This window comes from Excalfactoria chinensis, chromosome 2, assembly GCF_039878825.1.
Source record: "Excalfactoria chinensis isolate bCotChi1 chromosome 2, bCotChi1.hap2, whole genome shotgun sequence".
Taxonomy (NCBI): Eukaryota; Metazoa; Chordata; class Aves; order Galliformes; family Phasianidae; genus Excalfactoria; species Excalfactoria chinensis.
The window spans coordinates 137,984,510-137,996,504 of record NC_092826.1 but is presented as its reverse complement, the minus strand read 5'-3'; the positions used below and the strand labels follow the sequence as shown (position 1 = coordinate 137,996,504).

The 11,995-nt window shown below is 58.4% G+C and overlaps 1 protein-coding gene and 1 non-coding gene across 4 annotated transcripts; both read left to right on the top strand.

Annotated features, from left to right (window-relative positions):
- The first annotated feature begins 73 nt into the window (after positions 1–73).
- On the top strand, positions 74–11,620 carry LOC140248319 (unconventional myosin-Ig). Of its 3 annotated transcripts, XM_072328969.1 has the most exons (24): positions 74–193; positions 454–506; positions 785–843; positions 3,309–3,517; positions 3,596–3,689; positions 3,936–4,101; positions 4,195–4,248; positions 4,724–4,819; positions 4,897–5,013; positions 5,585–5,791; positions 5,865–6,010; positions 6,702–6,816; positions 7,015–7,185; positions 7,267–7,337; positions 8,111–8,185; positions 8,339–8,471; positions 8,862–9,028; positions 9,099–9,306; positions 9,830–10,053; positions 10,135–10,279; positions 10,353–10,457; positions 10,535–10,648; positions 11,018–11,172; positions 11,271–11,620. In XM_072328969.1, the coding sequence occupies exons 1-24, from the start codon at positions 178–180 to the stop codon at positions 11,425–11,427; spliced, it is 3,057 nt and encodes a 1,018-aa protein (XP_072185070.1). In that variant the 5' UTR covers positions 74–177; the 3' UTR covers positions 11,428–11,620. The 3 variants fall into 3 exon arrangements, 2 of the variants coding, with proteins under 2 accessions (XP_072185070.1, XP_072185071.1); XM_072328970.1 differs by lacking the exons at positions 74–193; positions 454–506; positions 785–843 and adding an exon at positions 2,728–2,850; XR_011902829.1 differs by lacking the exons at positions 3,309–3,517; positions 3,596–3,689; positions 3,936–4,101; ... (16 more) ...; positions 11,018–11,172; positions 11,271–11,620 and adding exons at positions 1,374–1,566; positions 1,714–2,064 and having other exon boundaries at positions 167–506.
- Positions 541–673, top strand: LOC140249273 (small nucleolar RNA SNORA9). The gene has a single exon (XR_011902988.1). It is a non-coding gene; the product is annotated as a small nucleolar RNA SNORA9 (small nucleolar RNA).
- Positions 11,621–11,995: the final 375 nt, after the last annotated feature.

Genomic DNA, 11,995 nt, shown 5'->3' with positions numbered 1-11,995 from the left:
GTGTCGTACTGCGCATGTGCGACTCGGCCCCGCGCTCACCCCCTCAAAGCTCATTTGCATAACCACGCCCACTCGGCTGCTGACCCCGCCCCGCCTCGTGTCCGCTTCCCGCCTCTTACCGCGAGGGGGCGCCGTGTGGAGTGATGACGTCATTAGCTGGCGACGGCCCTGTGAGACATGGCGGTGATGGCAGGTAGGGGTGCGGCGTGGTGCCATCCGCCTCCATCCGCTTCCATCTGCGGTCTTGCCGGGCTGGAAGGCGCAGTGGAGGTGTAAGAGAGGCGGATTTATCCGAACGGACCTCACCTCAGTCAGCTGGGGAGCGATGCGGGCCGGGTCTTGAGGGAGGGATTCGGGCCTGACTTGAGGCCTGAGTGTGATCCTAACGCTGGGGGGGGGGGAGGCGTCATTCTGGGGACCATAACCTGACCTCGCACTGTTTTCTCCTTACAGCATCCACTGCTTCTTCTCCTGTGTTTCCTGTGCTGCGTGTCTCGGCCCTAAAGGTATGATGGGGGAACCTTTGCCTTCAGCTGCACCTCGCAAGGCTTCCAGCATGGTGGGGCCTGCTGTGGCTCCATCCATTCCTGCAGCGCTTGCCAGAGCAACCCTGGGGTGGTTTGAGGCCTCTTTCTGCCTCTCAGGGGGGAGGTTATAGAAACCCCAGACACTGCCCCAGCTCCTGCTTCTCTCCTATGAAGACTCACCTAGACTTGCAGAGCTCCTTCTCTCCCTCCCTCCCTCCCTTCCCTCTTCCATTTAGTAACAACACAATCCTTCTCAGCTTGCAGTTCCCCTGTCTGATGGCAGATCCGGACGCTCGATGCTGCAGGGAGCATTCAGGTATGTTCACTGTGTACACTGCAGGGGGTTTTTCACTCTGCCACAATTAGTCATACTCGATATAATCGAGGAGCTTCATTGTCTTGTTTCCTCTTTGCTCCTCATTCGTGAGTCCCTCAGGGCTGAGAGCTGCAGCTTGAGGCTGCAGATGGGCCACATCCTTTCCTGCAGCGAACAGGGCGATGCTGTAGTGAGGCCACGTGCTCTGAGTCACTTCTCCATTTGTTGCAGTGTAACTGTCTGCTCTGTTGGTGGGTGCAGTGAGTTCAGGTGGTTGCAGGACTTCCCCTCAGCCCTTCTCTAGCAAGGCTTACTCACCACACACTACAGGTCCTTCATTGCCACACTCCCAGCATAGTGTGGCTATTCTGCAGCCCTATACCTTCAGGGCTTTTCCCCTGCACCTCAAGGAAGCTCTGCCTGCTCTCTGCTGGGGCTTTTTCCTCCTCCATCACCCGCTAATACTTCTGCCACAGGGCTTTAAGTCCAGTTTTTCTGATTGAAAGGAGTGTTGCCTTTGATGGTTCCAGCTCTGGCTTGTGGTTTCTACTGGGCTCTGCAACTGCAACTTGGTTCTTTGTGCTGAAGCCATGAAGCTGCATTGGAAGAAGTCTGAGCCTACAGCTGATGCTCTGCTGGATCCCATGAAGACGAGCCTAGGGGATTGCTGAGGGCTTGCAGATCACTCTACTGATGCCATCCAAGCCTGTCACGCTGTCCCAGGTTGGTAGCATTTTAGTGACACTGCAGCTTTGAGCAGCAAATAGGGCGTAAGCCAAAGATGAGTGAAAGCCATCTAAGTGGGGCTGCGGGGCAGTGAATCCTGCTTGTTTCTGGTGATTAACGCAGCTCTTTGTGCTTTACCTTCAGGTGAAATGGTGCTGGGTGCCCAGCATGAAGGGTGTGAGCTCACTGCAGCTGGGAACCCTGGGAAGACAGTGAGTGAACAGCCACAACTGGAGGTCACCAACTCACCTGTGTGCTGTGCTGTGCATTGAGGAGCTGCTCAGTGCAGGATGCGCCCACAAGCCAAAGAAGAGGGAGAAGATTTGAGTGGATTTCCTCACCCTTGGATCAGAGCTTAGCAGTGGGGGCTCCTGCTCTCCAGAGCTCCCAGTGCTGATGAGGGGGAGTGGTGACTGCATACTGATATTCTGGGGGTACAGTTGCTTGTATTTATTGCTTTACAAGTGCAAGTCATGTCAATAAATAAACATCTCTGGTGTTTTTACAGCTTGTAGGCTCTTTGAACTGTTGTTGCTCCTGGATAGGGAAATGAGGGCTTGAGTTTGTCCCCAAGCTGCTGCTTGGAGATTCTGTGAGCCCTGGAGCACCACCCTGAGGGCTGGGAAAGGTGCATCCCATGGAGAGGAGGTTGGGTTTTGGTGCCTGTGGGGCAGGGATGTGTCCCCAGGATGGCAGCTTACCCTGGCCACGCCATGCTCAGCATCCTGAGCAGCACCGTGCTTGGTGCACCCAGTGGCTGTCGCTGTGCTGTCTCATCAGCCACTATGTGGGTGGAGGCACCGACCCGCAGACTTGAGGCTTTCAGGGTGCTGCGGTGTGGGGCCGGCTGCATCCGGGTGCCAGAATGACTGTAGCATTGCTGCAAGCACGGCACTGTGTGCAGCCCTGGGCTGTGTTCCATGCACCCATGGACGATCCCAATGGCTGGATCCCATGGAGGTGCAGTCCTGCTCCATAGGGCTGGTGCTCAAATGCTTTGGGGAGTGGGGACAAATCCTGCCCTTCTGTGTGTCTCCTGCGCTGTCATCACCACACTGTCCCCCATGGGAGGTGACAGTAGGGTTGGGCCCCGCGTCCCACGCGCCTGCGCCGCTGCTTGGGCGGGTAGAGGTGCAGGAAGCAGCACAGAGGGGGGAAGTGGGCGCCTGTGTGCCGTGGGCTCAGCATGGCAGAGCTGGAGGGCCCCGAGTTCGGCAAGGCTGACTTTGTCCTGCTGGACGAGGTCACCATGGAGCACTTCATGGAGAACCTGCGCCTGCGGTACGGGGGATACAGGGAGAGGCAGGATGGGTGAGGTTGGGATGGGCGAGGCCTGGGCAGGGTGGTGCAGCCAGGATGCAGTGCTCAGCATCACGGTGACAGGGATACCAACAGCCCTGGGGACCCTGAGTCCTTCGTGTGGGTCTTGGGGTGCAAACCCTGACCCAATATGAAGTGTCTGTGTGGGGCAGCACTCTGCTGCTGGCTGAGGGAAAGGGAGGCATGGCCCTGGAGCTGCGTGGGGGCTGTCTGGGTGGGTGTGGGGGGTTGTGTGTGCACTATCATGCACAACAGTGTGCATTGTGTCTGTCTGTCTGTCCTGGTGCGTGTGCCACCCTGGTGCCCTGCACTTCCCATGGGTGCTGCCTACAGGAAGAGCTGCTCTCCCTGTTCCCTGTATGGCCCCACAGCATGAAGCTCGGGGACACACTTTGTCCCACTGCCACCCCTGTGTGCAGGTTCTCAAAGGGCCGCATCTACACCTACATCGGGGAGGTGGTGGTGGCCATGAACCCATACCAGGCACTGGAGCTGTACGGCCCCTCTGTGGTGGAGCAGTACCGGGGCCGTGAGCTCTACGAGCGCCCACCGCACCTCTTTGCATTGGCTGATGCCGCCTACAAGGCCATGAAGCGCCGTGCCAAGGACACCTGCATCGTCATCTCAGGTAGGGGACAAGCAAGAGGCACCCCTGAGAGCAGGGCGCCCATGGGTGCACACCTCACACACCTCCTGCCTTTGATAGGTGAGAGTGGGGCTGGCAAGACAGAGGCCAGCAAGTACATCATGCAGTACATTGCCGCCATCACCAACCCAACGCAGCGCGCTGAGGTGGAGAGGTGGGTCCAGCCCAATGGAGAGTTGTGTGGCTGGGCACAGATCTGACATTCGGGGTGGCCCTGTGGGGGCATTGTGTCCATAGGGGGTGAAATGGGGACCAGGGGGAACCCATGGACATAAAAGTGCCGTATCCTGTATCCATTGGCTTCATTGCTGGGGTGCTGCAGTGTGCTGTGCCACACCTTTGTGCTATGGCACATCTTCATGCTATGCCACACCATGGCACGCTGTGCTGTGCCGTGCAGGGTGAAGAATGTGCTGCTGAAGTCCAACTGCGTCTTGGAGGCCTTCGGCAATGCCAAGACCAACCGCAACGACAACTCGAGCCGCTTCGGCAAGTACATGGACATCAACTTTGACTTCAAGGGAGACCCTACAGGTGGCCACATCTACAATTACCTCCTGGAGAAGGTGTGGGGGGCATGGGGTGTGAGGGCATGGCATGGCTGTGTGGGGGCTGGCCCATGGCTCTGCCCAACACCCACCCGCTGCCACCTCTTCCAGTCCCGAGTCCTCCAGCAGCAGCCGGGAGAGAGGAACTTCCATTCCTTCTACCAGGTGGGCAGGGATGGGATGGGATGGGTTGGGGTGGGGTGGGGTGGGATAGGATGGGTTGCAACGGGGTGGGATGGAGTTGGATGGATTGTGGTAGGATGGGATTGGTTGCGATGGGATGGAATATGATGGAATGGGATGGAGTGGATCGGGATGGGATGCGTTGTGATAGGATGTGATGGGTTGGGGTGTGTTATGTTGGGATGGGATGGGATAGGTTGCGATGGGATGGGATAGGATGTGATAGGATAGGACAGGTAGGATGAGAGGGGATGGATGGAATGGGAGCGGGATGCACGAAATCTATGGGATTGGATATGATGGATGGGATGGAAGTGGATGGGATGGGACAGAGTGAGTACAGAATGGCAACCAGATTGTGTAGGATGGGATGTGCCAGGGGACACTTGGCCGGCTGGGATGGCACAAGGAGTTCTGGTGCCCAGCGCAAAGTGCTGACATCCCCTTTGTTCCATAGCTGCTGCTGGGAGCCCCCGAGGCACTGCTGGCCTCACTGCATCTCCAGCGGGACCCCAGTGCATACTGCTACACCCAGCAGGGCACCCAGGGCAGCGTGAGTGGGGCAGGGATGGCTGGGGGGTGGGGGGGTGACGGGTTCTGGGGGTCCTGTCCCTCACCTGCCTCTCCCAGGCTGGCTGTGACGATGCGCGTGCCTACCGGGCGGTGGAGGAGGCGATGGCAGTCATTGGCTTCACCCCAGAGGAGGTGGGAGCTGTGCGACGCATCCTGGCAGCCATCCTGCATCTGGTGAGAATTCCAGGGGAGCCTCGTGGGCACCAGTATGGCCCCACCAGTATGGCCATGGACAGACCAGAACAGTCTGAGCCACACCAATATGGTTCCACCAGCATGTCCCCATGCAGACCAGTATGGCCCTACCAGTATGACCTCAGGTAGACCAGTATGGCTCCATGCAGGCCAATATGGCACCACACGATCCAGTATGTCCCCACCAGTATAACCACAGGCAGACCAATATAGCTCTGGGCACCAGTATGGCTCCATGCAACCCAGTACTAGTAAACCCCACAGAAGCCAGTACACTCCCACATGCTGCAGCACAACCCAAGGCAAACCAGTACAGCCCAGAACAAGCCAATACAACCCAGTGTGAACCAGCATAACACAATTCGTCATGGCCCAGCACAGCCCAATACAAACCAGTATGACCCCATATGTCTGAGCCAAGTCAAGGGGATGATGCCAGGACACCTTGAATGTGATTTGGGACCCCAACCCATAACAAGGCTGCTGTTTCATCCCCTGCTGGCCGGCATGGTGCCATCCCCATCCCCTGCAATCACCATGATGTCCCCAGGGCAACGTGCAGTTTGTGGCAGACGGTGAGGTGGCAGCGCTGGAGGCAGTGGAGCAGCTGGCCGTGCTGGCCCAGCTGACAGGAACAACACCTGAGCAGCTCCGCCAGGCACTGCTGGCCCGCACTGTGGCCACAGGAGGCGGGGAGCTCATCGAGAAGGGCCACAGCCCCACAGAGGCTGCCTATGGCAGGGATGCCTGTGCCAAGGTGAGGAGAGGGCAATGGGGTCCCACCATCCCGCACCATGTCCCCAAGGTGACCACGGTTCCCCTGTCTCCAGGCCATCTATGAGCGGCTGTTCGGATGGATTGTAGGGCGCATCAATGCCAGCATCACAGCACGTGGCTACGATGTCCGGCAGCACGGCAAGAGCACCGTCATCGGCGTCCTTGACATCTATGGCTTCGAGATCTTTGACACCAACAGGTGACATGGAACCCATGCTGGAAGGGGGTGGGGAATGGGGACACATGATGGGTGTACAGGTGGATGGGATGGAATGGATATGTAAGGAAGATATGGGATGGGAAAGACACACGGAGGAGATGAGACTTGGAGGGGATGTGAGGGGACTGGGGATGAGTTGGATGTGGTTGAGAGAAGGGGACACCAGGGAGGGGCGTGTGAAGAAGTCAGGTGTGGGAGTAACACATGGAGGAGATGGCTGGGGAAGGGCACATAGGGGGATGGGATCCAAGAGGGGCAAGTGGAGAGGATGGGGGGACACTTAAGAGGGACATATGGATGGGACAGAGCTTGGGAGGTACGTGGAAGGTGTTGGGGATGGGAAGGACATGTGAAAGGGATGGGGACATTTGGGAGGGACATGTGGATGGAACAGAGCTTGGGAGGGACATGAGGAAGGGATTGGGGATGGGAAGAACATGGGGAAGGCAATGGGACATCTGAGAGAGACACAAGGAGGAGATGGCTTGGGAAGGATGTATAGAGGGGATGGGACCCAGGAGAGACAAATGGAGGTGACAAGGCTTGGGAGGGACAACTGGAAGGAATGATGTGAGAAGGGCATATGGAAAGATGGGACCAGCGTGGCATGGTGGGCACGGGGCATGGTGTGGGTCTAGATGACAGTGGTCAACCTAACCCCCGGCCCCAGCTTCGAACAGTTCTGCATCAACTACTGCAACGAGAAGCTGCAGCAGCTTTTCATCGAGCTCATCCTGAGGCAGGAGCAGGCGGAGTACCAGCGCGAGGGCATCACCTGGCAGAACGTGAGGAGGAAATGGGGACATGGCGAACACATGGGAGGGACCTGGGGGGACACAGGTGTCATCACCTGACACAGTGTGAGGGGCACATAGAAACACAGGGGAAAATGGGGAACACCTTCTGGCTGCAAGAGATTTGAGGTGCCAGGGGGCAAATGAGGGTGCATGGGGGGCAACCCGGGGTGCCCCCTGCCCTCCTAGATTGAGTACTTCAGCAACGAGCCTATCGTGGAGCTGGTGGAGCAGCCGCACCGTGGCATCCTGGCACTGCTGGATGAGGCCTGCTTGGCTGTGGGGACCGTCACTGATGCCCTCTTCCTGGCCAACATGGATGCTCGCCTGGGCCACCACCCACACTACAGCAGCCGCAAGGTGATTTCTGGGGACAACAGTGGGGATTGAGGCTGTGGGGGGGGGTACCAGGAGCTGGGCCTGACACTCTCTGCTCCTCAGCTCTGCCCCACCGACAAGACCATGGAGTTTGACCGTGACTTCCGCATCAAGCACTACGCTGGAGATGTCACGTGAGGGGCCGTGGAGAGCCATGGGGGAACACAGGGGGTCTTATGGCCATGGAGGACTTAGGGAGGACATGAGGGACCATTTGGGATCATGGAGGACATGATGCTGTAGGGGGTGATCTTTTGAGGGTCTGCGGTTGACCATGGGGCTATAGTGGCTCTTAGGGGTTTATGGTTGACCGTGGGTCCATGGAGAACCATTGGGAACTGTGGGGGTGTACTGAGGAGTGGTGGTGTCATTTAGACCTTTAGCAGTGTGAGTGGGGTCTATGGCATCCGTGGGTGGCCTTGGGGCCACAGAGAACTTTAGGCAAGTATGGAGGACAATCTGGGATGACCAGGGGCAATAGTGTTTTTTGGAAGCCTGTGGGAGTCTGTGGTTAACTATGAGGTCTTGGAGAGCCATGGAGGGTCTTAGCTGGTGTGTGATTGACCACTGGGATTTGGAGAACGATGGGGAGCACGATGGGAGTATGGGCAAGCCATGGGGCTGTGGGGGTTCATGAGGAACTGGAGGAGACTGGGGTTGTAGTGGACCATAGAGTTTTGGGGACCATGAGGGTCTATGGGGGATCATTTGGGGCCATGGGGATATGAGCACCCATCAAGATCTATAGAGATCCATACGGGGTAATGGGGTCCATGGGACAAATCACTTCTGTGGAGACAGCCAAAGGCATGACACTGATGCCTCCATCAGCCTCCATGCCAAAACCTGTCCCCCAGCACCAAATGGTGGCTGGAGGAGCCCCCAACAAGGTGTTCCCCCACCTCAGGTACTCCGTGGAGGGTTTCCTGGACAAGAATAAGGACACACTATTCCAGGACTTCAAACGGCTCCTCTACAACAGGTTGGGAACATCCAGGGACAGGGGACACAGCTGGGGGGCCTGGGGGCATGACCAGGGAGACACTGCTATGGGGTACGGGGTGGTAAAACTTGGGGCACTGGGGAGGTGGGGCAGTGCCCAGCACTGCCAGCCTCACACCAGTTCTGTCCCCAGCACGGACCCTGTGCTGCGTGCCATGTGGCCCGATGGTGAGCAGAGCATCACTGAGATCACCAAGCGCCCTCTGACCGCCGCCACGCTCTTCAAGAACTCCATTGTGGCCCTGGTGGAAAACCTTGCTTCCAAGGTACTGGCCCTCGGGCAATCCTGCATGTCCCTAAGCCAGCCTGCTGTGACCCAGTGTTAATTAGATATGCTTCCAATCCAGATGGGCACGCTCCTTAACAGGCCGTGTATGTCCCCAAGCTGGTCAGGCATGTCCTTATGCATCAGAGATGTCCCTGTGCTAGCTAGACATGTCCCCATACCAGTCTTGTTGGTCCCAAAGCCAGTTGAGCTTGTCCCAGAACCGTGCAGGTTTGTCCACGAGCCACATGACTTTATCCCCAGGCCACCAAGTTGCCCCGTCCCCATGCCAGCCATGCCCAGTGCACTCCAGGCCCCAGGAGTCCTCAGCCCAGCACATTTGTGGGCCACCATCCATCCCCACATTGACATCCTCGCTGTGTGCCCACAGGAGCCCTACTATGTGCGTTGCATCAAGCCTAACGACCAGAAATCTCCAGTGCTGTTTGATGAGGAGCGGTGCCGGCACCAGGTCGCCTATCTGGGGCTGCTGGAGAACGTGCGTGTGCGCCGTGCCGGCTTCGCCTACCGCCAGCCCTACGACCGCTTCCTGCAGCGGTACGGCCCCGGGAGCCCCAATGATTCCCCAGCCCTTGCACCCCGTTGTGCTGATTCCCACTATCTCCAGGTACAAGATGACGTGTGAATACACATGGCCCAACCACCTGATGGCCACTGACCGTGAGGCCACGCAGACCCTCCTAGAGCAGCATGGCTTCCAGGACGATGTGGCTTATGGCCACACCAAAGTCTTCATCCGCACGCCCCGCACACTCTTCTCCCTTGAGCAGGAGAGGGCGCAGCTCATCCCCATTATTGTTCTGCTGCTGCAGAAGGTGGGTGCTGCAGATTCAGCCCCAACCAGGCTGTGGCAGGGCTTGGTAGAGGAGAGTGAGGGCAGAAGGATGCTATGGGCATGGGTGGGGACTGGCATGGGGCTGGGAATGGGGTAACACAATGAGGCATAGAATGGTGCAGAGCATGGGCTTGGTGTGGGCAAAGCACTGCCTGGGACATTGCATAGGGGTGACATGAGGATGGCATGGGGTATGGCACGGGAGTGAAGTGGGGGTGACATGGGGCATGGGGTAGGAGTGAAATGAGGGTGTCTTGGGGTCTGATGTGAGGGTGACATCGGCCATGGCATGGGTGTGACATGGGGGTGACATGAAGCATGGCACAGGTGTGACGACATGGATGCAGGATCTGAACCCAGGGCATCACTTAAGTTGTTTCTTCAGATCAAGGCATGGACCCAGAGCAGGACAAGGAGGGAATGGGACACACAGCCAGTCCCACCAGCGCATTTTGGGGCAGGGTCAGCATTTTGGGGGTCATATGACTGCTGGTGTCTTGCAGGCTTGGCGTGGAGCCTTGGCCCGGCGACGGTGCCGGTACCTGCGTGCAGCCTATGCCATCATGGGCTACTACAAGAGGCACAAGGTGAAGTCATACCTGCTGGAGCTGATACGGCGCTTCCAGGGCGTGCGCTCCATGCCCGACTTTGGCAAGAGCCTGGCATGGCCAGAGCCACCGGCTGTGCTGGGCCGCTTCCAGGAGAACAGCCAGCAGCTCTTCCGCAGGTGAAGGGGCCAGGGGGTCACCAGCCCATGGAAGTCCTTGATGGCAGTGACACCCAAACGCCTCGTGCCCTCATCCCGCAGGTGGCGAGCGCGGCAGATCATCAAGAACATCCCTCCCTCCGACATGGCGCAGATCCGGGCCAAGGTGGCTGCCATGGGGGTTCTGCATGGGCTGCGGAAGGACTGGGGGTGCCAGCGGGGCTGGATGCGTGACTACCTTTCCTCGGTAAGGGCACGGAGCTGATGGCAGGACCCCAAGGCCCCTTCATTGTCCCCATCTCACCCCATGCTCCCCCCAGACCAGCGAGAACCCAGGCTTGGCGCTGCCCTTCGCCCACCGTGTGCAGGCTCTACATGACAAGGTGCACTTTGGTGCTGTCCTCTTCTCCAGCCATGTCCGCAAGGTGAGGGGTTTGGCATGGCCGCTGTGTCCCCATTGGCATCTCCTGGCTCTGCCTCTTCACTCAGCTCTATCCTACAGATCAACCGCTTCAACAAGAGCCGGGACCGTGCCATCCTGATCACTGACCAGCACCTCTACAAGATGGAGCCTCGGAAGCAGTACCGGGTGATGCGGGAGGTGCCGCTCAGCATGGTCAGTGGCCTCACACCCATGTGGCGATGGGGGTGACCTGCCATGGGGAGGTGGTGACCCAACAGGAAAACCCCTCCATGCTCCCCATCACCACCCAATGAGATCTGGCATCCCCTGTCCAGCATGAAGACCCCTTTGTGCTCCCCGTGGTCATGCAGTTGTGTCTAGCTGCCTCTGTCCAGTATGAAGATCCCTTTTCTGGTCTCAGTGTCCATGCCATGAGGCCTAGTTGCCCCTCTCCAGCATGAAGACCCTTCCATCATCCCCATGTCCATGCTGTAGAGCTGCCTGCACTGGCACAGCAAAGCTCCCTGGGATGGAGGTGTCTCACTGTCCCCACACTGTGACACCCCCTGGTGACCCTTGCAGGTGACGGGGCTGAGTGTGACGAGCTGCCAGGCGCAGCTGGTGGTCTTCCACACGCAGAACCACGATGACATGGCTGTCTGCCTGCACAAGACACAGCCGCGGGGAGATGAGCGGGTGGGCGAGCTGGTGGGCGTCCTGCTGGAGCACTGCCGAACGTGAGTGGGGCTGAGTCCTACCCCAAGGGGCACCCAGCAGGGGGAAGTGAAGCCCCCCAGGGTGACCGTAGCCTTGTGCTGAAGCTGTGTCCTTACAGGACCAAGCGGGAGCTGCAGGTCCAAGTCTCCGATCACATCCAGCTGAGCCTGCGTGGGCGCAAGAGGTTGCTGACTGTGGAAACGCATCCCGATGTGGCTGCCCCTGATTTCCACAAGAGCCGTGATGGTTTTGTGCTCTACTGGCCTGGGAGCTGAAGGGTTGGATGCCGTGTCCCCCACTGCTGCCATCAGTGCTGTGGTGACAGGGGACGGCTGTGTCCTGCATCCCTGCCCCATGCACTGCATCCCCCCAACCCTGCATCCCCCCATCCCACCTCCCCCTTCCAAAGTAATGCTAAAGCCTTTGTATGCACTGAGAATAAAGAGCTGGTGGCAGTGTGGATGGCAGCACGTCGTGTCCCTTTCCTACTCAGCACCCTGCAAGTGTGGCCGTGTCCCTTTGGTCCCACTGTGGGGTGGGGGTACCCTGGAACTCTGCCCCCCAGCATGGGATGGGACAGAGTGAGTTGGTTGTGGGGACGGCATGGATGGAGGTGGGGTGTGATATACTGAAAGAGGAGAGATTTAGGTCAGATACTGGGGGAATTTTTCCCACAAAGGGCTGTGTGGCTCTGATGCTGCTGCCCACAGAAGTGTGGGTATCCCCAACCCTGGACATGTTCAGGGCCACGGATGAGGCCACGGACAACCTGATCCAGAGGGTAGCAACCATTGCACAGCAGCAGTTGGAACGAGACGACCTTTGAGCGCCGCTCCAACCCAG

Bases quoted from the DNA above. Each gene is read 5' to 3' on its own strand.
- LOC140248319 (XM_072328969.1), top strand. The intron at 844-3,308 runs GTATGTTCACTG...CCCTGTGTGCAG, and splicing joins ATGCTGCAGGGAGCATTCAG to GTTCTCAAAGGGCCGCATCT. The intron at 11,173-11,270 runs GTGAGTGGGGCT...GTGTCCTTACAG, and splicing joins CTGCTGGAGCACTGCCGAAC to GACCAAGCGGGAGCTGCAGG.